The sequence below is a fragment of the Alosa alosa genome, chromosome 20 (genome assembly GCF_017589495.1).
Source record: "Alosa alosa isolate M-15738 ecotype Scorff River chromosome 20, AALO_Geno_1.1, whole genome shotgun sequence".
Classification (NCBI taxonomy): domain Eukaryota; kingdom Metazoa; phylum Chordata; class Actinopteri; order Clupeiformes; family Clupeidae; genus Alosa; species Alosa alosa.
In genome coordinates this window covers 17,746,233-17,771,394 of record NC_063208.1, presented here as the reverse complement: position 1 = coordinate 17,771,394, position 25,162 = coordinate 17,746,233, and the positions used below count along the sequence as shown (strand labels likewise).

General features: G+C 42.7%; 2 protein-coding genes across 2 annotated transcripts in view; both read left to right on the top strand.

Moving 5' to 3' along the window:
- The first annotated feature begins 5,814 nt into the window (after positions 1 to 5,814).
- Positions 5,815 to 9,306, top strand: LOC125285470 (atherin). Its single transcript, XM_048229927.1, has 2 exons — positions 5,815 to 5,944; positions 7,040 to 9,306. Exons 1-2 carry the CDS (start codon positions 5,900 to 5,902, stop codon positions 7,829 to 7,831), a joined length of 837 nt encoding a protein of 278 aa, XP_048085884.1. The 5' UTR covers positions 5,815 to 5,899; the 3' UTR covers positions 7,832 to 9,306.
- Positions 9,307 to 13,076: 3,770 nt separating this feature from the next.
- col22a1 (collagen, type XXII, alpha 1) overlaps positions 13,077 to 25,162 on the top strand; it is a 61,441-nt gene continuing 49,355 nt past the window's right edge. The window contains 3 exon segments of the mRNA XM_048230480.1: positions 13,077 to 13,437; positions 17,391 to 17,542; positions 17,897 to 18,463. Of these exon segments, the coding sequence (XP_048086437.1) occupies positions 17,452 to 17,542; positions 17,897 to 18,463 (658 nt within the window). The 5' untranslated portion in view covers positions 13,077 to 13,437; positions 17,391 to 17,451.

The window sequence follows — 25,162 nt, the reverse complement described above, 5'->3', positions numbered from 1 at the left end:
AACATTGCATTTACACTATACAGACTTTAATTCTAATTTAATTAAATTCGGGTGAGAGAAACAAGCCCCTCTGAGTATATCAGGCGTGACATTATATCCTGTATGAAAGGCCAAGCTGACGAGATTAAATCTGGTCACCATAACTCATTTGTCTTCTACCATCTTTGGATAACTGCTGTACCTAATGAAAGAGTTTGACTTGTCGTGTCTTAATGTCGCTGACACTGTTGGAAACTTTTCGAGTGTACAGCACTCACATAGGAGATATCCTGATCAATGTCTACCTATGGCTGGTGGATCGGAGATATCCTGATCACTGTCTACCAATCAGTTGTACCCTATCTTATAATTTGTGCTGTCACATGTTCCTGATTGTATATTTTAGCACATTCATTTGCAATACAAGATTATTAAGATGATGATATCATCGTATTCAACATATTCATTTTATGAGTCCAGATTCAGATGACAACAATGCATATTTGTGATTTTGGCATGGATTCATGAAGTTTTGCATTCAAAGATGTCTGAACAATTTACAATGGCACTGTTTATTTCTCTTTGGGAAGTTGGAAAATGATGGAAAGGCTTGCAGACAGCCAATAACTTGGTTTATATGTTTGTTTGTTGATTTGTTTTTGTTTATTTCTGTGTGTGCATGATTTGGTGTGGATGGCTAACTCTGGGTGAAGCTGTCTGGCACCTGAATTAAAACTTTGAGTCTCCCTTTCACATCCATTTTGTCTTTGAGTCTCTGATTATTCTATATTTTTCCCTGTCCTTCTATCTCTCTCTCTCTCTCTCTCTGGTCTACTCTGTAAACATTTCCTAAATTCAGACTTATGAATGAAATGAATTCTATCTATTTACGGGCAAATATTGATGTTCTCACAAATTGTCATTTTTGTTTTTGGTCTCTAATTGATCTCATATGATAACTGATACTGAACATTTGTCATTTCTAGCTTTATCCAATGTTCAAATTGCTGTTTTGATATTTTATGCAAATTGGCACATATTTAAATACCGGTAGATAATACATAGCTTGCATATTTAAACATATATATAATTTTTTTTTTTAAACTTGCTATACAAAAAAATGAACATTTAATATAATGAAAAGGAATGGTGATTTCTATCACATTCACCCTATTCACCAGAAGTGTCTTGTCTTTATCTTGCCTGAACTGTGAGTGTTGAAAATGTCATTGAGCTATAAAACTGGAGAGACTATCGCATATTAGTTTTCATTGGTCCTATTAATAGTCTGGTACCATTCATATTTGGCTATCTTAGATGGAACCCAAATCTGGACAGGCCTCTAAACTAATTACTTTGCCTCCACTCTCTGGTATTTCCAAAGCAGGCGGGCCTAGGCCTATCTTCTATACGGAAGATTGTTCTCTTTAACGCTCTGACTCAGAAAAGAACGGAATGAAATATAAAATATTTCAATTTCATTCACTTACAATGTATGACACCATATACTAGGTCTTGGTAGCTAATTACAAAGACTAAAACATTATGAGACATGCTTGGTAACATGACAATTAAATAGTATTCTAGTATGGGATGAGTTTGAGCTCTGTATCCCAAGTGTGCATATACTGTATGGAAAGTTACAACTCGAGGTGCATACTATACCTTGACATACACACACACACACACACACACATATACACATATACTGCAGTGTTTTCCATACATTGATTATTGATATGATATTATTTGTGGCGGACCACCACAATATCAACACTGACCATCACACAATGATTTTCCATGTTGTACTATTTAAATTGGATGGAATTAGTTTATAGTAGAGCTACAGTATGTGCACCTTTGCACAGCCTCTCTTTGTATCTCAACAACCTACATGCACATTTAAAGAAAACATTAACAATCCTGCAGTTGTTGGCATAAAAGTCAACTGGCTAAATTGTGCTTAAATCTGTATCATAACCAAGCTGCGCTAATTTGTTAAAAACTGTTGCATTCAAGTTAATTCTACAAACCTACCACCACAAATAGAATTCAATTCTGTGGGAAACACTGTACTGTATGGAAATTAACAACTCAAGGTGTAATATATATATATATATATATATATCTTGAAACACACACACACACACCTGAAGGCTTCACATAGATACACCATCATACAGAGTTAATAAGCACAGTTGACACTGAGTCAGAGCACTAATAAAAAACCCACCAGGGACACGGTCTCCAAGGAAACTTAGAATCCCAAATCACATGTGTCATCTCCAGGCAAAAAATAGGAGACATTATACACTTGCCAGCATTCTCTCCAGAGCCTGTTATTCTCTGAGAAGCTCATATGTGCAGTGACTATAGGAGAGAAATAAATCAACTGAAATCCTCTCAGTGATTGTAGTATGGCGAGGAATGTCATAAACTCTATCAGGGTTTAGCTGAGAGCTTTAGAGACAAACACATAAACTCCACAGCACTAGGATTAATTCACTAAGGTAACATAAGGCTGCCGGTCACCCATAAAAAGATAGGTAGCTAAGGACTGCAAAGGTTGCAAAGGGACACACTTATAAGTCTGCTACAAAGGAATTAATTGTTTTCAGATTTTTTCAGAAATTTTTCTTCGGTTTTTTACAACTGTTCAAGTATGTGTCATCCATCCATCTACATCACTGATGATAAATTAGAGTTTTTTTTTAATATGACAAAATATACAATTCTTTAAAATCCATCGGATCTCTGTAGCCCATGAAATTAAAAACATAATTCTTGTTTTGTTCAAGGAAAGAGCAATCATAGCCTCAAGAGTGTGGACTCTGAAGACTGCATTCCAACACACACACACACACACACACACACACACACCTATGAGCGTTATGAAGTTGATATGAAAAAAAGAAAATCCTATACACCAAAGCCAACTCCCTAAGCCAACACCGACTCCCAGTCCCTATCTCCTCCAGTGATGGTATGACAAGGTTCACATGACAACAGCCACCACACTCCTATTCTCTGGAGGCAGAAGGAAAGAAATATCTACAACAAGTCCCTTTCACACCTTGCAGAGCAGAAATGGCCTCCAGCTTGACAAAGCTGCCATTTCTCTGGAGGTTAATGCCTTGTTCGGAGTGACAAAAGAGGGAAAAAGTCATCAGGACAAAGTGTGTTTGATTTGATATGCATAAGAGATTGGAAAGAAAGAAGGGGGGGAAAATAAGAAGCGGCCCACTTTCGTTGTTTGAGGATGAAATTCAGATGAAGGAGGGCAAAAGTAAGCAGTTATTGTGTGGAAAAGATGATGACTTCCGACAGCTGTGAATAGCTGTGTCTCTGTCTGTGGAAAAAAATGAATGAATGAATGGACAAATGTAAAAAGAACAGAGGGTAGGGTGGGGTTAACTGATGAGTACGCTGTTTGAGAAACATCACTGGGGGCTCTTTTCCAGCTTTGGTCACGTAATAATATCGAATATTGTATTTTCTCATTATATCATAATAATATCATAATATCGGATTTTGGACTCTACACACCAAATCCATCACTTGACAGGTCTGTTAACATGCAGACAACACAAAGGCCTCAAGAACAGCTTCTAAAGGGAACCTATAGACTATTTCCCAGCTCATGAATTCTAAGCTCAAGAACAAGGCACCCACAGTCAGCAGACACACCTTAGCATCTATGCTACGAACCGGAGCAGACGCAATTTTGTGGGGATGCACAAAGCCAAGTCTGGATTTTTGGCGTGAGGGCAATTGGAGGTTTAAAGAGGGGTTGGTGTTTACTGCCTTTGTCTCCAAATGAAACTTTTTTCAGTCGTGCAGCTGTGCCCCCCCTCCCCCAACACACACACAAACACACACACACACACACTGTACTTCCAACCTACCCTCTTTCCCACCATACACCCCAGACATTTCCCTACCTTACCCCCTCTCCCTAATTCCGTGCGTGGGTGGGAGGCGACCGAATCTCTATTTATCCCTCCACGCACCCCACTAATTATGCTGTCATCCACCGACGTCAGATGAGCACGCAGCCCGGCACAATAAGAGAAGAGGCATGGGGGGTAGTAGAGCTCAGAGTTTGGGCCTCCAGCACCACCATTAGAGCTGTCATCTCGGCCCCGGCTCCAAATGAGCATGTGTGCAGAGCCAACGAGCCACAGGCGGAGGAGGAGGGATGATGCATGTGTCCCTGTGTGTGTATGGGAGACACTCAGAGTGTGTGTGTGTGTATCTGTGTGTGGGACGTGTGAGAGAAACTATGCGTAGATGCTTGGATGTGTGGTGTGGAGATGGGAGGCAGAGAGATAGAAATGAGTTCAATATGTGTGTGTGTGTGTGTGTGTGTGTGTGTGTGTGTGTGTGTGTAAGTGTAACAGACTAGTGGTAGATCTTGAGAAACCCATACTCTTGGTTTACACACACACACACACACACACACACACACACACACACACACACACAGCCTCAGTAGATTACACCATAGCTTTCCTTTCAAGAAAAGTCATAGTTCTGGTAGAATGCCTTTGTCTGTCTCGCATATACAGTATACGGGATGATCACAATTTAGGTAGCAAACCATATATTCTTACAAAAGGCTTTCAATTGTTAAGAAAAATGGTAATTCCTTGCAACATGTGCAGAATCTCAAGAATGTCAAAAACCTGCTGTTTGTTTAGCACATAGCCTATCAATTGCAGCTCTTATTCAAGACTCACATCATAACACACTACATTTACATAGAAATGAAAGCCACCACCCATCTGCTGTGGTTCTGATTTCATTTAATCTGAGCAAAATAAAACTGCAGCAAATATTATTAAGGCTCCTTGCTGTGAAAAAGCCTTCCCTAAATGACAGCTGGTGCCAGTGGGCAAACAGTATTTGTTTTGTAGCAACTGAGACTGAGCAAGGAGCAACACATGAGGACATGCTTCAGAAAAGTTAATATGAAACAGAAGCAAATAAAAAGACTTGGGATTTCAGAAAAGAGTGTGTTGCAGTAATAAATAGACCTGCTGTATTATTAGGACAGGAATAAAAATGTTGTGGGTGTTCGTATGATGTATTGTTATAACACAGGCCTATAATAAAATCAAAACGGAGAGTAGCTAGTTAAACCTAACTGACTTACCCAAGGCTAAGATTGCAGCGGGTCCACTGTGGTGCCAACATTACGCTTTCTGAAACCAATTTCTGCCCTATCAGCGACCCCTCCAAGCGTTACACTGCCATTCATCTGCACCGAAAGATCTACATTCACATTCAATTCAGTTCAATACCTATTTTGTTTTGTGACTTGAATGTCAATATGGTGGCAGCAGGCTGCTTAAGTCTAGTTGTCAAATAATGATGTGCTTACCACACGCTTTTTAGAAGAAACCCAAACAACAGTGACGCACCCAAGAATTCCTTTTTTTCTGCAACTATGAACAGTCCATTTAATTTAAATCCAGAGAACACAATGTTTTGATAAACTAACATAATAGCCTACCATGCTTGGTTACGCATGAGTGAATTTTCTCTCGTGGCCACAACGGCCTTTTGCCGCCATCTAGCGTTCATATATCTAAACAACACTCTTGCCAATGGTACCTTTCCACAACGGAAAAAACAAAACAACTTTTTAAAATCTCGTCAGCCTCTAGAAAAAATACTCTCTTTAGAAGCGCACCAGGTGTCGCCGAGGCACGGGTAGTTCGGTTTGATGTCACTGGAGATCACCTGGCAGCTGGCTGACCCTAATCCCCCACTAATGATCTTACAGTGAGGCTCAAAACCGCTCCTTCTGCACCGTCATCACGGCCAAATACCCTGCCATCATCAACACAACTGCCTCAGGTGCAGGAGCAACACAAACAGTAAACATATAAAAGACCGTGGAACACAGCAGAAGAACATGATTCGGCAGAGACAACAGAAGCCTGAGATGCTTGCTACTGTTGTGAGTATTGATGTCATTATAGAGTGTAGGATGCGTGGATGTTGAAAATGTGTTTTAGGGTGTTGGCATTATAGACCTACAGTATAAAGATTTTTTTGGAACTACAATTTGACAGTTGAATTGTCATATCACACAGTATGCAGGAAGGAAATCTAAGCAAACAGAACTCAAAAGCAACCTGCAAACAACAATTTTATGATACTGTTAGGGTTGCTAGCTAGTTCATCCTAAAGTAGCCTATAACAGATACAGAACAGACTTTGCTGAAGGATATCTGAGGATTATTGCTGATAATCATGAGTGACTGCGCACTTAGTCCCCAATGAAGTTGGGAGAGGTGGCCTAGGCTAGCCTACTTGTTAAAAACTTTTGATTTGTTTTTAGATGTTTTATTTGTGGTTGACAGTAATGGATAACATATTTTCCACCAAGCCACCAAGCATATGAAATAACACATAATGGCATAACTAAAATGTCATATAGAACATTAAATCTTCTTTATATTTTCTCAGCTCCTGGATGGCTTGTCAGATAGTGTCTACTTTGAAAAATGTATAGTATAGATTAAATTAGATTTTTAAAAAAATATAGTCTGTATGTGGATTTTTTTTATTGTTTTAGTAATTGCTTACCAGTAGTAAACATTGAAAAACATTTTATGTCACTTGTAAATTCAGTCTATTCTATCCTGGATACTGAAATGTAATCTCTGCTGCTTGGGCTGTATGGCACAATGGCTACTGTTTATGTTTTTATGTTTATGTTTTAACTGAACAGCCAGCATGTACGTGCATAGGACAGAGAAGTCAGAAAACAGAAAAGTCTGATAGTTAATATATTAGTTTGTGACTGTGTGTGTTATGTATGGTTTTGAGAATTTCATAAACAAGAGTTATGTGTGTACATCTGGGTGTCTGTGTTTTGTGTGAATGTGTGTTTGTGCATGCATATGGGCATTTTCTATTTGTGTGTATATATCTTTGAATGTGTGTGGCTGTGTCTATACTTACATGGGTATTTGTGTGTGTATTTGTGTGCCTTTGTGCTTGTGTGTGTGTGTGTGTGTGTATTTATGTGTCATCTGTTGCCTCCTAGATGCCCACGAGGCCAGAAGAGCCGTTGACCTTGGCTGGCCGGAATGCCATGACACAGCGCAACGGGCCAAACCTCCAGCCATTGGCTAAAAGCGGCCGTCACCGCAAGACACCTGCCCTCCATCTGTCCAGCGCACCCTGCCAGGACGAGGCCGCCCAGAAGTCTCAGCAGCCTGACCCGCAGGCCCAGCCCCAGACCGCCGAGGTGGACCGGGAGCTCGAGAACCTCCCGCCCCCCACCAGACGGCCCCTGAAACTGGCCCCTCTGCCCCCTGCCCCGGCCTCCGAGCTGAAGGACACCCAGCAGCCGGCGAAGGCCCGGGGAGGTGGAAGGACAACTGCAGCAGCGGTCCCCCCTCCGCCAGAGCCCAAGGTGGGCGTGCGGAAGCTGGAGGGGCTCGGGGGGGCCGAGGCCTGCCCCAGGAAGGTGAAGGCGTGTCCAGCGCGGGAGGCCAGTCCGGCCAGGTCCCCTGAGAGGCCCCCACTGTGTCGCATGCGACCCGTTGTGGAGTTCCCCAAAGCAGCAGCCCCTAACCCCCACCAACAGCAGCAGCAGCAGTCTGGGGTGGGAGCCAAGACCCTCCTCCTCCCAGTCCCTCAAGCGGAGAGCACCCCGTCAGAAGTCCCCCGGCAGAGAGCAGGAGAACTTCATCAGCTCCACGCCCCCCCCGACCCCGTCCACGAAAAAATGCGGCCCTCTGTCCCTGTCCGTCTCCCCGTCTCGCCTGGCCCAGGACGCCCAAGTGGGCAAAGGTCGCGCACCCACCTCCTCCGAATGCAGCAGCCTAGTTGAGGGCAGCCCTGGTCGTGCCAGGCCTCGCTTGCGTAGGATCCCTCGGCTGGAAGAGGATCAGGGCCGATCAGCCCCATCCCAAGCTCCAGCCCCAGCAGTGTCAGTAGCCGGATTACCCCCACAGGAGAAGGAGGAGGAGGCCAAGCCTCCTGGACATCTGGCCCAGGCTGGGGGCCAGCGGGCAGAGAGGACGGAGAGGGCTCTCCGCGAGGCCACACGTGTGCTGGAGAAGGCATCCCGCCGGACCCCCGCACCCGGGAAGGCCAGCAGGAAGATGGTGGTGAACGTTATCCCTGCTGCTGTGCACTAACTAATCCCCCTTTCAGAGAAATGTGACAGGGTTGAGGGAAAGGGAAAGGGTTTAGAGCCAGCAGCATTATGTCCACACACTCCCCAGTGATCCCTCTGGCACAGCAGAAGAAGGAGAAGGAAAGTCCTTCACTAAAGCCACACAACCCTGAGCTGATAAGGACGTACTGTAAACACCAGCTGCTCGTGGAACCTTCTTGTTTAAACATCCCATATGCACCCATACTGTCACATCAAGGCAGAGGACATGATGATTGTCCAAAGCAGAGATCATCCAAAACAGATTGGCTATGATTACAGTGTTAAACGCCATTTGTGATGCAGTGGGAATAGACAGAGATTAGTATCTACAGCAGATGCCAAAGATGGGAAAGAGCTGTAGCTATCCTCCACACCACCTCTGTTGTCATTCAACGTGAGTCACAGACCCCAATAAACACAGATGCAGGAGACACATTAAATCACATTATATTACCTCATATAATGTAATTATACTGATAATGTCATACTAGGAGGAATTTACAGTAGGAGTTGGAACCACATGATTAACTTAGTTACATAGTTTTGTAAAATGTTACACTGTGACAAAATATTGGGGGTGTTTTTTTATGGAGGGATGCGGGAGTGGGGACATAAACATCATTGTAATAAGGGGAAAAGGGATAATGAAAAAAGAGAACTCCAACAGCAAAAACAAAATGCAAGCTGTTTTTGCCAGCTTTGTCGCTAACATGCAGTGGAACCCAAATGCTTTTTGTCCTTGGAGGACGGGCGCTACTCTCCTCAAGCCCTTCGATTGCATCTCCAGACTTCCTCTGGTTAGAGAGAAGAAAAGGGAAGCGAGGATCACATAAAGCAGGCTGTGGTCTGCTCCAACTCTGCAAAAGCGCTGCAGACCACGGGATTCAACTGACCCAATTCTAAAAAGAATTTTGAAGAGAGGAGACTTCTGGAAGATGAACAGAGCACTGAGAGCAGGAACATGTTTTGCAAAAGATTTAACACTTCCCCCATGAGCTCACACTTATAGATTTTGTATACTATTTTTTCTTCTTTCTCTATTTTGACAACAGTAGAATCCTCATATATTTCACTTACCATTACATTCTGTTTGTGTGTGTTTGCGCTCTGGATGTTTACTAGGCAAATAAACAGTTTCCTGAGTACTTTTTGTGGTTTAGTGGTCTCCATATCATTCTTGGCTTTATGTTTCTGAAGTTCATGTCTCTTTTTAAATTCACTGAGAGCAGAGTTCCGCAAGAAGACCGTTAAGTCACAGATTACTAAAACAATGACCCCACAGACCTGATGTTAGACATGTCGTGCATGGAGCATTGTGCAAGCTCATTTTAGGACTTGTTCTACAACAGCAGCTGAAGCATAATGTGAGCTCATTTTAGGTCTTGTTCTACAACAGAAGTTGGAGCATCATGCAAGTTAATTTCAGGTGTTGTTCTACAACAGCAGTTAGAGCATCATGCAAGTTCATTTTAGGTCTTGTTCTTCAACAGCAGTTAGAGCATCATGCAAGTTAATTTCAGGTCTTGTGTGAGAATGAACGTACCTAAGTGGTAATCAATGGAGGCGGGTGCCCTTCAGCACATTAGCAATCTTCTGTTATACTTTCACTGACCGTCCACTGTCTGACTCTCTCCTCTTATCACCCCAGCATGCCACTTTTTCTCTGTAATCCTGACTGGACCCCCCCCCCCCCCCAGCCTGCATCCCTCTTTCTGGGTCAGCCCCTCCTCCCCACTCCCCAGCATGTCTGTGGACCAAGGGCCTAAAGTTAGTGTGGCCCCTGTGACCGGCTGAACTGGCGCTGCAATGTCACAGTGTGGAGGGTCAAGCCCCAGTCTGCCACTATCTGAAGGATCTAAAAGGGCTGTGCCATTGACACATTTGAAGAAACCGGCACTCTTTGAAAATGTTCGACAGCATGCCAAAGACTCAAAGCATTCCATCGCGCTTCATGTGACTGCGGAAGGTGAAGAATAAGTGGGTTGCGCCAACATTATTTACTATGCACACATACTTCCCATAGAGGATGCCAGTATTTGACTGATGGACCTGCAAACAATTAAAGCTATACTTATTGCACTCGCTTTGAATACCTTTTCCTTGACCTTCAAATATGTATTCTGGAAATGTGTTGAATGGATTCTGTCACTCAGTGTTGAGTCTAGAGACCCTCTCATTTGGCCCCTTGGCTTCATCCTTTTAGTTTTTGAAATAAATGTTGTTGCATTTAGTCTGCAGTAGAGGGGGTCTCGAGGTCTGGGAAAACACTTTACTGCACAAAGTTCAAACAAGGCCCTCAATTCAGGATGCTGGACCCACAAAAGGGGAGTTTAGGCCTGTGTGTGTGTGTGTGTGTGTGGGGGGGGTTTGGTTAACAGGAAACCTGGCTCAGTCCATTGCCTCAGTGAATGAGGGATCAGACAGGAGAACTAGAGAGCATGGAAAGAGTGTTTCCTGTCTAGAGAGGAACTCACTTCAAAACATCACACTTGAAAATAAATACTACTTTTTAATGGTTTTGACATGCTGTTGAGGTTATTTGTAACCCTTGGTTTGCTTACTGTGCAGTGTGTGTTGTGTGTGTGTGTGTGTGTGTGTGTGTGTGTGTGTGTGTGTGTGTGTTTGGGGGTATGGAAAAAAATTACACACAATATGCTCCCACACACACACACACACAATCACAACCATGTACATTTAGAAATTGACTTCAGCACATCTGTGTAAAACCACAAGCATGTCTCAACATGAAACAACAGAATCAAACAAGAGGATAAAGACCTCTCTCTCTATGTGTGTGTGTCTGCGTGTGTGTGCGTGTGTGTCTATAAGTGAAAGTAATAGAATTTGTGTGAAACATGTTGAGAGAAGAGTGCAGAAACTGTGAGAACATGTCTGATCATAAATTTATGTGTGGCTGTGGAAGAGCTAATTAGAAAATGGAGAATGTCTGAGAATGTGGGCTTGCACATGTGTGCATCTGTGTGTGTGTGTGTGTTCCCAAATGAGTCCATTTGGTATACACAAACGTTACAGCATATCTTAAAGCACTTATTACTTATTTAGCACTTTGAGTCCCTTTTCTGGTTTGTTTTGGATGAACTAGAGTGGTGGACACCGAAATTTTGACGATTGGTCCTGTCTCGACCTTCTCTGACTCGTTTTGAATCGCCTTTGACTGCTCAGGGTGGCTGCCAACAGGCATACTGTAGTAGGCTACTCAAACATGTCCTAAAACAACCCTTAATGTTCGTTTTCAAAACTGTGCAACTCACCGAGTGGTTAGTGGTGTTCGTTGATGTTCCAAAACAAGTAGCGTAGCGAAATACTGTTTCTGTCGTGCTTTATTTGGCATTTTGTAAAATCCCATTGATTTCTGTTGGAGGACTCATTGCACGTTGATATTACTGCGCCACCGTCTATACTTCAGGTTCAAATATTGAGCGGAAGTTTATACACGGTTGTGAGGTGTCTGAATAAATAGTTCCACAATAGGCCTAGCAAATAAGACGGCTGGAAATCATACATTGCGTCGATATATATGCTTTAAATAGTCAACGAACTCCACGAGCCACTCGGTGAGTTGCACAGTTTTGAAAATGAACGTTAAGGGTTGTTTTAGGACATGTTTGAGCAGCCTACAGTATGCCTGTTGGCAGCCACCCTGAGCAGTCAAAGGCGATTCAAAACGAGTCAGAAAAGTCGAGACAGGACCAATCGTCAAAATTTCGGTGTCCACTACTCTAGTTCATCCAAAACAAACCAGAAAAGGGCCTTAAAGTGCTAAAAATCAGAATTTTCCTTTAACCTGTGTTTGGGGGTGTGTGCATGCCTAATGGCAGTCTATTTTCTGTATGTGCGTGAGTGTGTGTTACCACACGTATGTATATGTATTAATGTGTATTTATGTGTGTTTGTGTGTGTACTGCTGGGAACTAGGTGAGGTGTGAGGTGCGTATACGTGTATAAACACGTGAGGTGAATGTATGTGTATAAACTGTGCATGAATGGGTGTGAACATGTAGTGTGTGTGTGTGTGTGTGTGTGTGTGTAGAGAGTGTGTATTTATGTATATGTGTGTGTGTATATGTATGTGTGTGAGAGAGTGTATATATATGTGTGTGTGTGTGTGTGTGTATGTGTGTGAGAGAGTGTGTATATGTATGTGTGTGTGTGTGTGTGTGTGTGTGTGTGTGTGTGTGTGTGTGTGTGTGTGTGTGTGTGTGTGTGTACATGTATGTGTGTTACTGTGTGCATATGTGTATGCATGCTTTCATGCTGTGCCCCGCCAGCCCCTGCCCGTGGCCCACCCTGCTCCTGCTCCAGTAACTCCAGGGCGTCTCCCCTGTGGCTGATCCCAGTGGTGAGGGCGGGCGGGCGGGGAGGCCTCGCGGCATCTCAGCCTATCTTTAAGCGCCGCTGGCTCACAAGTGCGCAGCCATAAACGCCCGGAGAGAGGAGGAAGAAAAGAGACAAAAATACCCAGAAACATGCTCTATAATTGGGCAGTCCTCTCAGACGTTCTGTACTGTGTGTGTGTGTGTGTGTGTGTGTGTGTGTGTGAGAGAGAGAGAGTGAGTTAGTGAATACGAAAGTATGTGTGTGTGTGTGTGCACATGTGCATGTGTGTGTACTGTATGTGCACATGTGTGTGTATGTGTGTGTGTGTCTTTACAAGCATGGCATTGTGTGTGTGTGTATGCATCTGTAGGTTCGGTTTGTCTGAATATATGTGAAGACGGAGCGAGAGAGAGAGAGAGAGAGAGGGAGGGAGGGAGGGAGGAAGAGACAGAGAGAAGAACCGTCCCACCCAGGCCAGCCCATGCACCTTGTCCCCAGTGAAACCTTACACTCACCCACCCCTTACACTTTCCCTCCTTTCCTCCCCCCTTCCACAGAAGCAGGAGCGAAGCCTTGCTCTCTCTCTCACTCCATGCCACCTCCATACACTGGGCTACCTCTAGGACTCTGGGATTACTTCATCTGTGTGTGGAGTTTCTTTTTTCCTCTCTCCTCACCTTCTTTTTTAAATTAATCTGTAAACGGAGGCACGTTGGGTGATTGTTTTTATTAATCCCCCCACCCCTCCCCAACCTCCCACCACCATCGAGCCAAAAAGGATGCTGTTCTCGTATTGGACTTGTTGCGTTGTGTGAGTGTGTGTGTGGCAAAAAAGGAGTGTGTGTGTATGTGTCAGTGGACAAGTGTGTGGGTGTGCACTGGGATTTTGGATCTAAACACTACAGATTTCCAGAGGAGGCTGGTGATTGGTGACCCAGGTAAGGATACATTATGATCTCACTCACAATATTCAACCCTTTTGTCATGTCACTGTTGTCATGTCAATATCCTGTTTAGGAATTGTCTTTTGTTTGTATTGTTACGTGTTTGTTTTGCTTTTGGAAGTTGTTTGTTGGGCTGGTGCATGCCTCTGCTGGAGGATGTGGAGGATACAGAGGAGTGGATAGAGTGCTGAAGGGGGATCTGGAATAGACATTGGGTCTGCTCTGGTCCCAGGCCTGTCATTTCAGGCAGGAGCTGGAGAATGGGCTGGGGGTTACAACCCCGCTGTGTGAGTGAAGACATCCGGCTTGCAGATCACAGCAGCTGCTGACTGTGTCAAGTTTGTGTGTGTATGTGTGTGTGTATGTGTGTGTGTGTGTATGTGTGTGTGTGTGTGTGTGTGTGTGTGTGTGTGTGTGTGTGTGTGTGTGTGTGTGTGTGTGTGTGTCTATGTGTGTATGTGCACTCTTACCTATGTGGTTGTCTAAGAGAAGAATAATCACGGTGCACAGAGTAACCTTATATTTGTGGGTGTGTGTGGGTTGTGAATTTTGGGCAGGAGAGTTGCTAAGTATAAATTGCTTTCTTTGGCTTAGCATATTTCCATAAATTTACACAGGCTAAAACAGACCTTTATGCTATAAAATTAATATTATCTTAAGTTGTGAGAACAGAACAAGGGATAGGGGTCAGAAACATGTAGAATTTGGCACAACAGGTGTTCCACTCCTAATACTACTACTTTCCCTCCTCCACTTCTACTGCCACTAGAAAGTGATTTACGCTGACTCAAGGTGAAAGGAACTGGATAAAGTCTGTCTAACTTTGTTATATTTATAATTGGACTTAACATAAGCCAAACATAAGCCAAAACTGTACTGTAAAGTGTTTTTAAAAATGACCTCAGACATAAACTCCATAGTCTGTGTGGGGACAGAAGGGCCTGTGAGGTCATTAACAGTCTGTGTGGCCTAGTGACCTCAAACACACCCCATAAGACTGTGTGGCCATAGCCGATGAATATGTTATTAACTAATTAACTACAAACCCTTTAAGTAAGAAACGAAATTTCAATTCTTTGTATGACCAGTGCATGTAAAGAAATTGACAATAAAAGCCGACTTGACTTGACTTGACTTGACTTTAATCATGGCCTTGTTTCCCATGATGAAGAAACTGTGCATGTTGTATTATTCTTCTAAAATAGCAATATATTAAATTTATATGAAATGTAACAACTTATAATATACTTACTATGCATAGATTAAACAAGATAAACCTTTTTTGTTTTATTTGTGAGATAATTTAAGAAGTAATAAACTAAAGAGATATGACCTCATTCCATGCATAACTGCCAGACATGCCTAAATGTGTGGATTTTCATTTCATTCCGAGAGGGGGAAAACGTATTTGTTGCTTTATTAAGTTCTGAGCAGCTGATTGTTGTTTTATTACAAGGTCTTAGACATCTAACTTTTATTCAGAGCAGTGAATAAAATAGTTCAGTCTAATAATATCTTACTGCTTCAGAGCCCACGTAAATGTTTTTTTTTTAATTATTTTTGAAATGGTCCATCAAACATTCTGTACCATCTGGTCGCCTACAACAGGAAGCTCTCTGGCCCATAAAGTGAATATGGAACAAAATTGTTTCTTTAATACTAAACAAGTGCAGCCGTACCCTTAACAAAGAGGAGACTGAGGGCTCCTCTTCGGCTGCGAGTTTATGGGCTCTTAAAAACAATTTATGCTCTGTAAAAATAGAAAGCTCAAAGGCACACTTTTTTTGAGGGCACCATATATGGATCCACAGAGTTAAGCTTTGTTGTGCATTTAGATGCCTTACAAGATGCGGCTCCTATAAAATGTTAATGTATACATAGGGTGCAATGTGTTTTATTCATATTTTTTATTCGTGGAATGAAATACAAAAAGTGCACAGAGCAAAAAGTGATGTTAAAGGACTGGCTTATACTGGTTTAGTTCCAATTAATGATAAGTTCATAATGATAATGATCTAAAGTATTGAAAATTGTATAGGAGATTGAAATGTGTTTTTGCAATGAGCTATCACAAGCTATACATAAAATGCTCTGTGAGAAATGTATCAATTTGTTTTTGACAGCTAAATATTTTCGTAACATGAGCTAACGTGAACATATGCAGCAGGTATGTGGTTTACAAGGCTCTGCAAAGATCAGTCCTATAGGATTGTAATGTGAAGTACGAGGACAGGACTGATATGTGGTTGCGTCAGACATCCACAGTGGGTGGAGGCGGTCACCAGGCCCACCTCTCCCTATTCTCGAGGAAAAGAGGCCTGTTGTGTACTTTGGCAAAGGTGAATGAGTTCACCGAAAAATTAAGTTGTAATTGAGCCAACTTGCTGTGACCCTCTCTCTACAGTACGTATGTTGCTAATTCAGTGTGGGAGTTTCTTGTTTTAGCACTGAGGTCTTTAAATGTCTTCATGCACAGCAGGCTTGCTGGTCTAATGAGCTTGATCAGTGAGCTCCTTTGAAATAATTACCATGCTTGTATCATGCATGCTTGTAGTCAAACATTACGTTATAGCTGCTGAGCATGGCTTTAAAACACGATCACTTCAGATTTAAAATAGAAAGAGTTGACTTGTCATCGACTGACAAGGGTGAGCAAGAAGAGAGAGAGAGAGAGAAAACAGAAAATGCCACATCATCATGGTTCTGTTCTCCATAATTTTATCTTTCCCCAGATAGCCATCCTAAGCCCTATGATGACAGAGTACATATGGGGCACTTTATCCTGTCCAGCAAAAGAGAAACATGGGTTTCTGATTGCTGATGGGCCCAGAACTGCTTGCTAAAGTTAGCATAACTTGAAGAGACTGGACTTTTCATACACATGTTTGCTACATCTATACCATAAGTCTAATATACTATACATAGGTCCTAAAGGGCATTAAGCAAGATACACTTTTACATGCACTTAATACTGTATGAGACAACTGTGTGTAGCCCGCTGGTCTTTCTGCCTCCAAATTGGAATTGGTATCTGGAAGCAGTAATTGGTCTACTTGAAAAATCTGAATATAGTTAATTTAGCCTACTATTTTACTTAGACGTGATTTGTTCTTATAAACAGGCTTAAAGTGTTTCATATCTTACCTTGACAGTTTCGAGAGAGTCAGCAGTCGAAACTGTCAAGGTATGACATGAAAAACGTTTAAGCTTCTTTATAAGAACAAATCACATCAAAGTTGTTCTACTTGTCTATTTAGTATTACCAATCTATATAGTAAAATGCTGACAGTGTCATTATTGGACACCTGTTTGGAGTTCTTCCTGACACCAGTGGGTTACTGTACCGTAGTACGAAGTTGTTCTCACAGCTTTTGGTTCCTCTCACGAGGCTGGGTGAGTCTCGCAGTAAAGGGACTTGGAAGTGCCAACTGCACATTCCTCAGTCTTTTTTCTCACAGAAGTCATCTGTCCAATCAGATAGGAAACATCCACACACACACACACACACACACACACACACACACACACACACTTGACCCACACACACACTTGACCCACGTCTAAATGGATACTTTGCATGCATAAGGATTTATTTAGAGCTTTTCAGTTTCAAATACAATTTCAGCTGATGACTTTGAATTACACTTAAACAGCACTAGTAACCCAAAGCCAAAGCCAAAGTGCAACTATTAAGCAGAAACAAATGGTTATGTAAAATACACTGTTTCTCTGGCTGTTGTGCCTCTCCCAGGTGGGTGCTACACATTGATGGTTCCCCCTTTACTGTAATGCACTTTGGGTGCCTTGATAAAGCACTATATAAAAGCAAGTTGTTGTTGTTGTTGTTGCTGCTGTTTTTGTTGTTGTTGTTGTTGTTGTTGTTGTTATCATATAATATACCATGTTAGATATTGTTGCGTGCTAACCGTAGACTGATCTTTTTGCAGGTGAGGAGCTGGATGATAATCTCAGTGTAGCATAAGAAAAGAGAGAGTGGAAGAGTGTATTATGGAGATCCGTTTTGGATTTAGGATCTCTCTGCTGCTCCCCATCCTTGTCCTGACTCTTTCAGGAGAGAGAGTCAGTGGCCAGAGGGCAGGTAGGCTCATCATCCTGAGAGGAAAATTACATGAACATGCATAAACAATATACAGTACAAATGGATTTCTAATTACATAAATTGCATCACGTTGCATAAAATATATGAAGCTGAACTGTATGTCACTTCAAACTTTTGCCATTTGTTTTTGTGATTTATAATGCTATTTGTTATAAAAACATAATCTGTTGATATGTGTCTCAGGATAAAAAAAGTATTGTTGTTTTATCCTTCATACATAAAACTGCAGCCTCCATACATGTGATGGCAGGAATTTTGCTATGAATGTCACAACAAAACTTATTCAAAAACTACCCAAAGTACGAGTGACAATGTGAATGTTCTTTCTGTCAGGATGTAAAAATGTTCAATACGACCTGGCCTTCATCTTGGATACGTCCTCCAGTGTGGGGAAGGAGAACTTCGAGAAGATCCGCCAGTGGGTCTCCAGCCTGGTAGAGTCCTTCGACGTGGCTCCGGACAAGACCCGTGTAGCTGTGGTGCGCTACAGCGATCGTCCCACCATCGAGTTTAAACTGGACCGCTATCGCACCCTGGACGAGGTCAAGCGGGCCGCCCGGAACATCGTCTACCGCGGAGGGAACACCATGACCGGCGAAGCCATCAGCTACACCACCAAAAACATCTTCACGGAGAGCGCGGGAGCCAGGCCGCTATCTAGGGACACCAAGCGAGTAGCCATCTTGCTCACGGATGGCCGGAGTCAGGATTACGTGCTGGAGCCGTCCAGAGAGGCCAGCAAGGCTGGCATCAGGATGTTCGCCGTGGGCATCGGGGAAGCGCTCAAAGTAGAGCTGGAAGAGATTGCAGCTGAGCCCAAGAACGCGCACGTGTTCCAGGTGGCCGACTTTAACGCTATTGATACCATCAGGGGACGACTGAGGAAAAGCCTCTGCGAAAGTGAGTAATATTAGACAACTGTGGCCACACATACTTTCTGGGTAATTTCATATATAATAATTGAATAACCATGCACTTATCAGGTGTGACAAGATGACAAATATAGTTTGTTTCAACAAGCTAATAGGAAGGAAATAGCCAAATAGGAAGAGCAATGGACCACCTAATATGTCAACTTGGCTTGTGTAATTACACTGCCAGCACTTACATCACCAGACACCTTTGCTGCATTTCGCCTAGAATGTCTGTTTAAAATAATGCATTCACTTATATACAGACGAAAAATAGATGCCCCAAAGTGGTGTGACCAAAACATAAGAGTTCTCACATGACACCCACACAATTTACCCTCAGAGAGTTGACTGCCAAAACTGCTGTGTGTCCACATTAACACCGCAGACACTTCTCAGATCTGTCAACAAGAATGTATGCTGATGAAGTTAACCGCCAGTCATTGCACCCACGCTACTCCATGAATAGAGATTTTAAACCTTACATAGGCTTGCTACAATTCTTAGAGCTCTACCCAGCTGGCCTAGCACCCCATGCTACACCCACGCTCAGCCCAGCCCTGCCTAGCTAAGGGTAGTCCCCCCCCCCCCCCCCACACACACACACACACACACACACACACACACACGTTTTGGCCTGTACAGGAAGCTTGGGTGACCAGGACATTTTTGTGGTTGCTTGCCCCACTGGGTTCTGGGTTGAGAGGTGAGGAGGAGTGTAAAGGCTCAGTCCCCCCTTCCTGACCTCAACTACTTTTCCAGATCACTGCCTGTCAGCCAGAGGCAAATACTCGAGTATGTAAAATCATACTGAGTGCTTTTCTGTGTGTGTGTGTGTGTGTGTGTGTGTGCGTGTGTGTGTGTGTGTGTGATTGCTACAGTCCATTATGAACAAAAACACTCATTAAATATCTGTATGATAATTTGGACATAGATATCCAGATGATCTCAGGGTCATGTGAGGCCTGTGTGAGGCCTGTGTGTGGCCTTAGCAAAGATTGTGCTAGTTTATTTACTTGTGCGTGTTTGTTTATTTATCTTAGCATGGTTAAACATGCAGTTACAAATGTAATGTTTGTTTATCACCCAATTTAGGTAGTGAATGAGGTTGTTATTAACTTGAGTGGAAATAAGAGACTATGACTCCAGCATTGAAACAACAAGTGCAAGTCACCTTGGTTTTAAATGAACTCGGCACTAATGCCCACTCAAGACAGATTTAGCTTTCTGTCCCAGTTACAAACCCAGTGGAATCTATTTTCTGTTTAAACAAGATACCCTTACTGTGGGGTACATACAGATATTCCAAAGAGAGAGAATGCACATTCATATCCCTCCACACACGCACCCACACACAGACACACACACACAGACACACACACACACACACACACACATCCTTGACCCTCAGCCTGCCCTCTGTTCAGTCTAGATTAAGATTCTTCTTTAATTTTAGATGTCCATGCATAAATCATACCAGCTCTTTTGTTGATGTTGGAATGAGAACAAAGGACAAAACAGGACACGTTCCAGAACAGAACTTTTCCTTTAGATCTCAGAATGTGCCATTGTTTTTGTTCATTTCTTTGTCTGTTTAGTGTTCTTATAGTCTTTTTTGTTTATTCTCCACAATCCTCTCTCTAAGAACTCAATATTCCATACGTCCAAGAATAACCGTGGTCAAGCCAAACACACTGACCACACGCTCCGGGTTATTTTTTCCACCAAAAATTACAGCTCTAATGTTTCATGTGCATGCTGCTGTGAAGCTCAGTTTGCCTTAAGAGCCATGGGGTGCAGCTTCTAATCAACAGCTTTTAAATGTGCCCCAGATCAAAAGCTACAGAGACATTTCAGATCATAAATCAAGCCTGTGAGACCCCAGAGAAAGTGAAGTGGGGTTAAAAACCCTCACAGCCTTCAGATGACCTCACTGACCCTGCAGTTACCCAGATAGTGCAATGTGGTCCAGTCTCGGCCCAGATAAGGCCACGATTTGACCAAAAAACATTTAGAGATTAGCTACAGATTTCTTCCAGAATCCGACTTTCAGTTTTAGATTTGCATGTGACAGTATTAAATTGCCAGTGAAGAAGGAGAGAGTGATATATATTGTGTTGTTGTGTACATTGAACATATTGTTTTCGGAGTTAGTCAATTAGATAATATCACCTCTGTAGCCCCTAACCAACATCTGTTGCAAGATCAGGCCTACTTTCCAATCAAGATGATATGGTACAAAAGGAGAAACATGGCAGTGTTAAACCATATTTTTCACAGACTAAAATAGGGCATATCGCACGCTCACACACAACCGAATTTGATTGTCTTGGCCCACCACAACCACAAAACCCTTGTGGCCTCTAATCAGCCCCGACGTGTCTCTAAATTGGACAGCAGCTGCAGCGTAATGGTCCTGGGGCTTGTTTGAAGGCCCCCTGAGTGTTTGCTTTAGCTTCTGAGGAAGGTTTCCCCATCCCAACCCAAAATCTGTTTCAGATTACCCCTCCGCTTGTCTGGGATGGGATGTTCAAGGGGATGCCTTCTATTAGTGGCCTTTCCCCTGGTCTTGTCCAGCCATGCTTACCACATGGCCACATACACGCATGGTACACACACACACACACACACACACACACACACACACACACACACACACACACACACACACACACACACACACACACACAAACTTCTCGGTATGAAAAACAGTCTGTCATTTACAACCTTATTGTATGACGTTATTTAAAATACAGCCTTTGATGACAGTTACAGGGTTACAAATATACAACTGAGACATCAGACTAAGCAGTGGCATTGTTTATAGATAGCCTGTCAGTGGTTCAACCACACTTTTGCTGGTACACTGTCACACAGTAGTGTAGGGATGGGTAGACAGCTTTGAGTTAACACACAGCTCTAATTAATAACATTGACAATGGCTGGTGGATGTGTCTGATATGATTGTGTGAATGGTGTGGTCTGGGTTGTCAAATGGAGTTGTGACAAGTGAACATGGAGTGCGTTCAGTGTTCTCAAAACTTGTCAGATCTTGCTTTGGATGGAATCATCGCCTATCACAAACATTAGTAAAAACCCATACAATGCACTGCAATAGTTGCAGGTAACCTCTGTCATCACTGAACACATGTTAAAATACCCTTTCCAAAGCCTTGATACATTTGACTCTGGTCTATGACATATCCAGCCCTGGAAAATATGACTTCATTACCTTTTCCAGGTTTTCTATACCTGTTGGAACTGTGCACTTTTTGTATAGGCAAAAATGTGATGAGCCTCGGCACAGGCATGTGATGATCCTCGGTTCAGGTTAAGAAATAGTATAGCCCCCAGAGCCCTCAGTTTCCACGAACACATATTCTGGAAGCATGCACACTACAGTATAATACATTAGAGGTGTGGAGAGTTGTTCATGTATACAATTTGACACTTAGTGGAGCATATTTAGAGAACAATTTTAGCTTAAAGGAGAATTCCGTGATTTTTCACGTAGATTTTTAGTCTTTTCTTGAGTACTGTCAATACAAAATAAACCCTGAAAACAATTGGTTCACCCTAGCTGGAGTTGCTGTAGCCAACAGTTAGAGCTGCAAGGCAGCTACAGTGCTACACTCTAGATAGATAGATAGATAGATAGATAGATACTTTATTGATCCCCAGAGGAAATTCAAGGTCTCAGCAGCAGCATACATACAACACAAACACATTCTTTAACAGCAGAAAGAGTAATTAAAGTATATAATATAAAAACACAACTAAGCAGTAAGGACAGTAGAAGATAAAGAATATGCTAAATATACTAAAATACAAATTATACTAACACTTAATACAATATATAAAAATATACTAAAATACAAATTACAAAAATACAAATTATACTAACACTTAATCTAAATCAATTCTAAAAACAGTATCCACATAGTGGTGATTAATAAATCAGAGGCGCTTGCAATGGGGGCGTGTTCAAGCTAGGTAGAACAGATCGTTTAATTTTTTTTGTATCAACAGTACTCGGTGACCTCGAGAAACAAGGATCTAGGTGAAAAATGTGTGGGATTCTCCTTTAATCTACTTGAGGGCATAGTTTAACTAGATGTGTCACCCACTCAACATAATGTATAAAATGGTATAGCTCACATGGGCATGAGAGGCATGAAGGAAGAGCATGATGGGTACCCACAATCCACTATCTGGTTCCTAAGCCTTCATTTTAACTCTCAGCTTGGTCACGAAAATAACAGTGTTGGGGCCACAGGCACAGGAAGTCGCTGTGTTGTTGATCTTTCTTTCCCTAAGGCATGACTTCTGCCACCATTTTAAAACAATGACGCACTGTTGGCTATTCAAGGCTACCTCACCCCAAGTCCTAAAGAATGGGCACTGCTATGGCCAAATGGCACTTTAGACCCATACTTTGTGCCTTGTTAGGACTTAAGCACCAACCACTAGTTGCTGGGAACACTTAAGTGTTTATAAAGAGGGCAACGTGGGAATAATGTGCAAAATGCCACCTTTCTGTTACTTGAAAATGAGAAGAAACATGGACACAAAGAACTGATTATTACCAGTACAAGACACTTAGAATATCTCCTGGGAAGATGTCATTAAGTAGAGGAATGGGTATCTGGCGCTGATGTTTGTTCATGGAGAAGTCATCAGTCTGAATGCATGCAGGAACAAAGTTTTTTGTGGAAATAAACAAGTCACCTGGATTTTCCCCTGGGCCCTGAAGCAAACTCTCAGTTTATGCCAGTCTGAGGTGGATGGTCTGTTCAGAGACAGGGGAGAGAGAGAGAGAGAGAGAGAGAGAGAGAGAGAATAAAGGAGAGCTACACACTCTGCCATAAAAGATTGCGCTCACGGTAAAGTTAAAGCCTCTTTAAACATGACAAAGTGCTTTTTATAGGCACGATTAAACAAAATTACAGGGTCTGATTATACATGATTGTCAGGGATGTGATCAGCGGCTGTGGCTTTGGGTGTCTGCCCACTTTGTATGCAAATACAAATAGACACCAAAGACACACGCACACAAGTGAGACGACCACAACACTGTCCCGTTGGGGAGTGTCTTTCACAGGCTTCCCCGTGATCTCTAGATAAAGAATATGTATGCTATGATCTCTAGATAAAACTTATGCTGTGATATGTAGATAAAGACTACCTTATGATCTCTAGATAAGTTGTTTAGAAAGGTGGAGTCAATGGCATCGTGCTCTCATGCTCCACTGTAATTAATAGTTGGAGAAAATAATGCCACGACTTGAGAATATAAGGACACAGTTTACAGGGTGGGGCCTCTTAAAGTGGGTCATTGAGTGGCCATGAACATACTAAAAATAATCTGACATGTCATGTTTTCCTTAGCCACGAGGCTGGCGGACCCGGAAAGTAATCCAACCATAGATCATTGACGTCCAGTACTGATAATCATGCCCTGTGAATAAACAAACAGAAAAATAAACCAAACAACTGTTTACCCCAGTGCCATTAATATTTGTGCTTGTGCAACAGTTGAAACAAGGGACAGTGTCTAAAATCAGACCTTGTAACAAGGAAGAACCCCCATTCAGTAGGGGCCAGCATCACAGAATCAATTAAGTCAGACTTCAGGGGGGACAGCCAGAGAAGGCGAGCCGCCCTGCCGACTCCCTTCAGCTGTCCAAGAAAGACAAAACACTTCCTCCCTAAAACAGCCCGCCATCTGTGTGTCGTTTGGGGAAGGCTGGTTTCCACATTGAGCATATAGCTCAAACAAGCTATTCTCAGGGCGCCATACCTGGCGTGGCTGCCTCTCAGAACGACTCAGTCACTGCCACAGTATCCCACCCCTGTTGTCATTCATGCTGGGGCAGGAACGTCCTACAAATAGCTCCCCTCCTAAAACGTACCCCACCCTTTGCCCACTCTAGAGTTGCTGTTTGAGTGCTGAGGTTACCGTAAGCTGATGCATGCTTGTGGTGTTACCTTTCTCGCTGTCACCAACCAGATCACTCTAAGGACCCACGGCTTTCAAAGGCAGGCGAGCGTGAGTCTAAAACTGTCACCGCCACCACCAGTGCTGTCCTTTCTCCAGACAGTCAGCTGGAACCGAGAGTGTCTCCACTCTCTGCAAGCAAGCAGTCTCTGAGACATGAGTTATGCCAGCCATCCCTTATTGAAAGAGGGATGACTTAAGTTGGGAGTTAGTGAGGGGCGCTGCTTTACTACCAGTCTTAATATTAGGCCTGTATTTGTTTCCGATAGAGGCTGTGTGGGGGTTCCCTTGGAAAAACTGAGTCTATGTATTACACAAGTGTGGCGTTGTGCAAGTTAAAATATGCAAGACTTCTGAAACACTTCTAAGGGTACTCGTCCTGCGTCACTCGGTCTTGTTGCAGTAGTGGATCTGTATGTTCCTAAACTAAGTGATCAGGGATAGACCGTTTTTTTTTCTCACACATTTACATTAACATTACATTTACTCATTAATTTACACTAACATTACATTTACTCATTAATTTACATTAACATTACATTTACTCATTCATTTACACTAACATTACATTTACTCATTCATTTACATTACCATTACATTTACTCATTTCAGCTGACACTTCTATCCAAACAGGCAACAGAAAAAATCATAGGGACAACCTCCCAAAAAAGAAACGATTTTTATTTTATT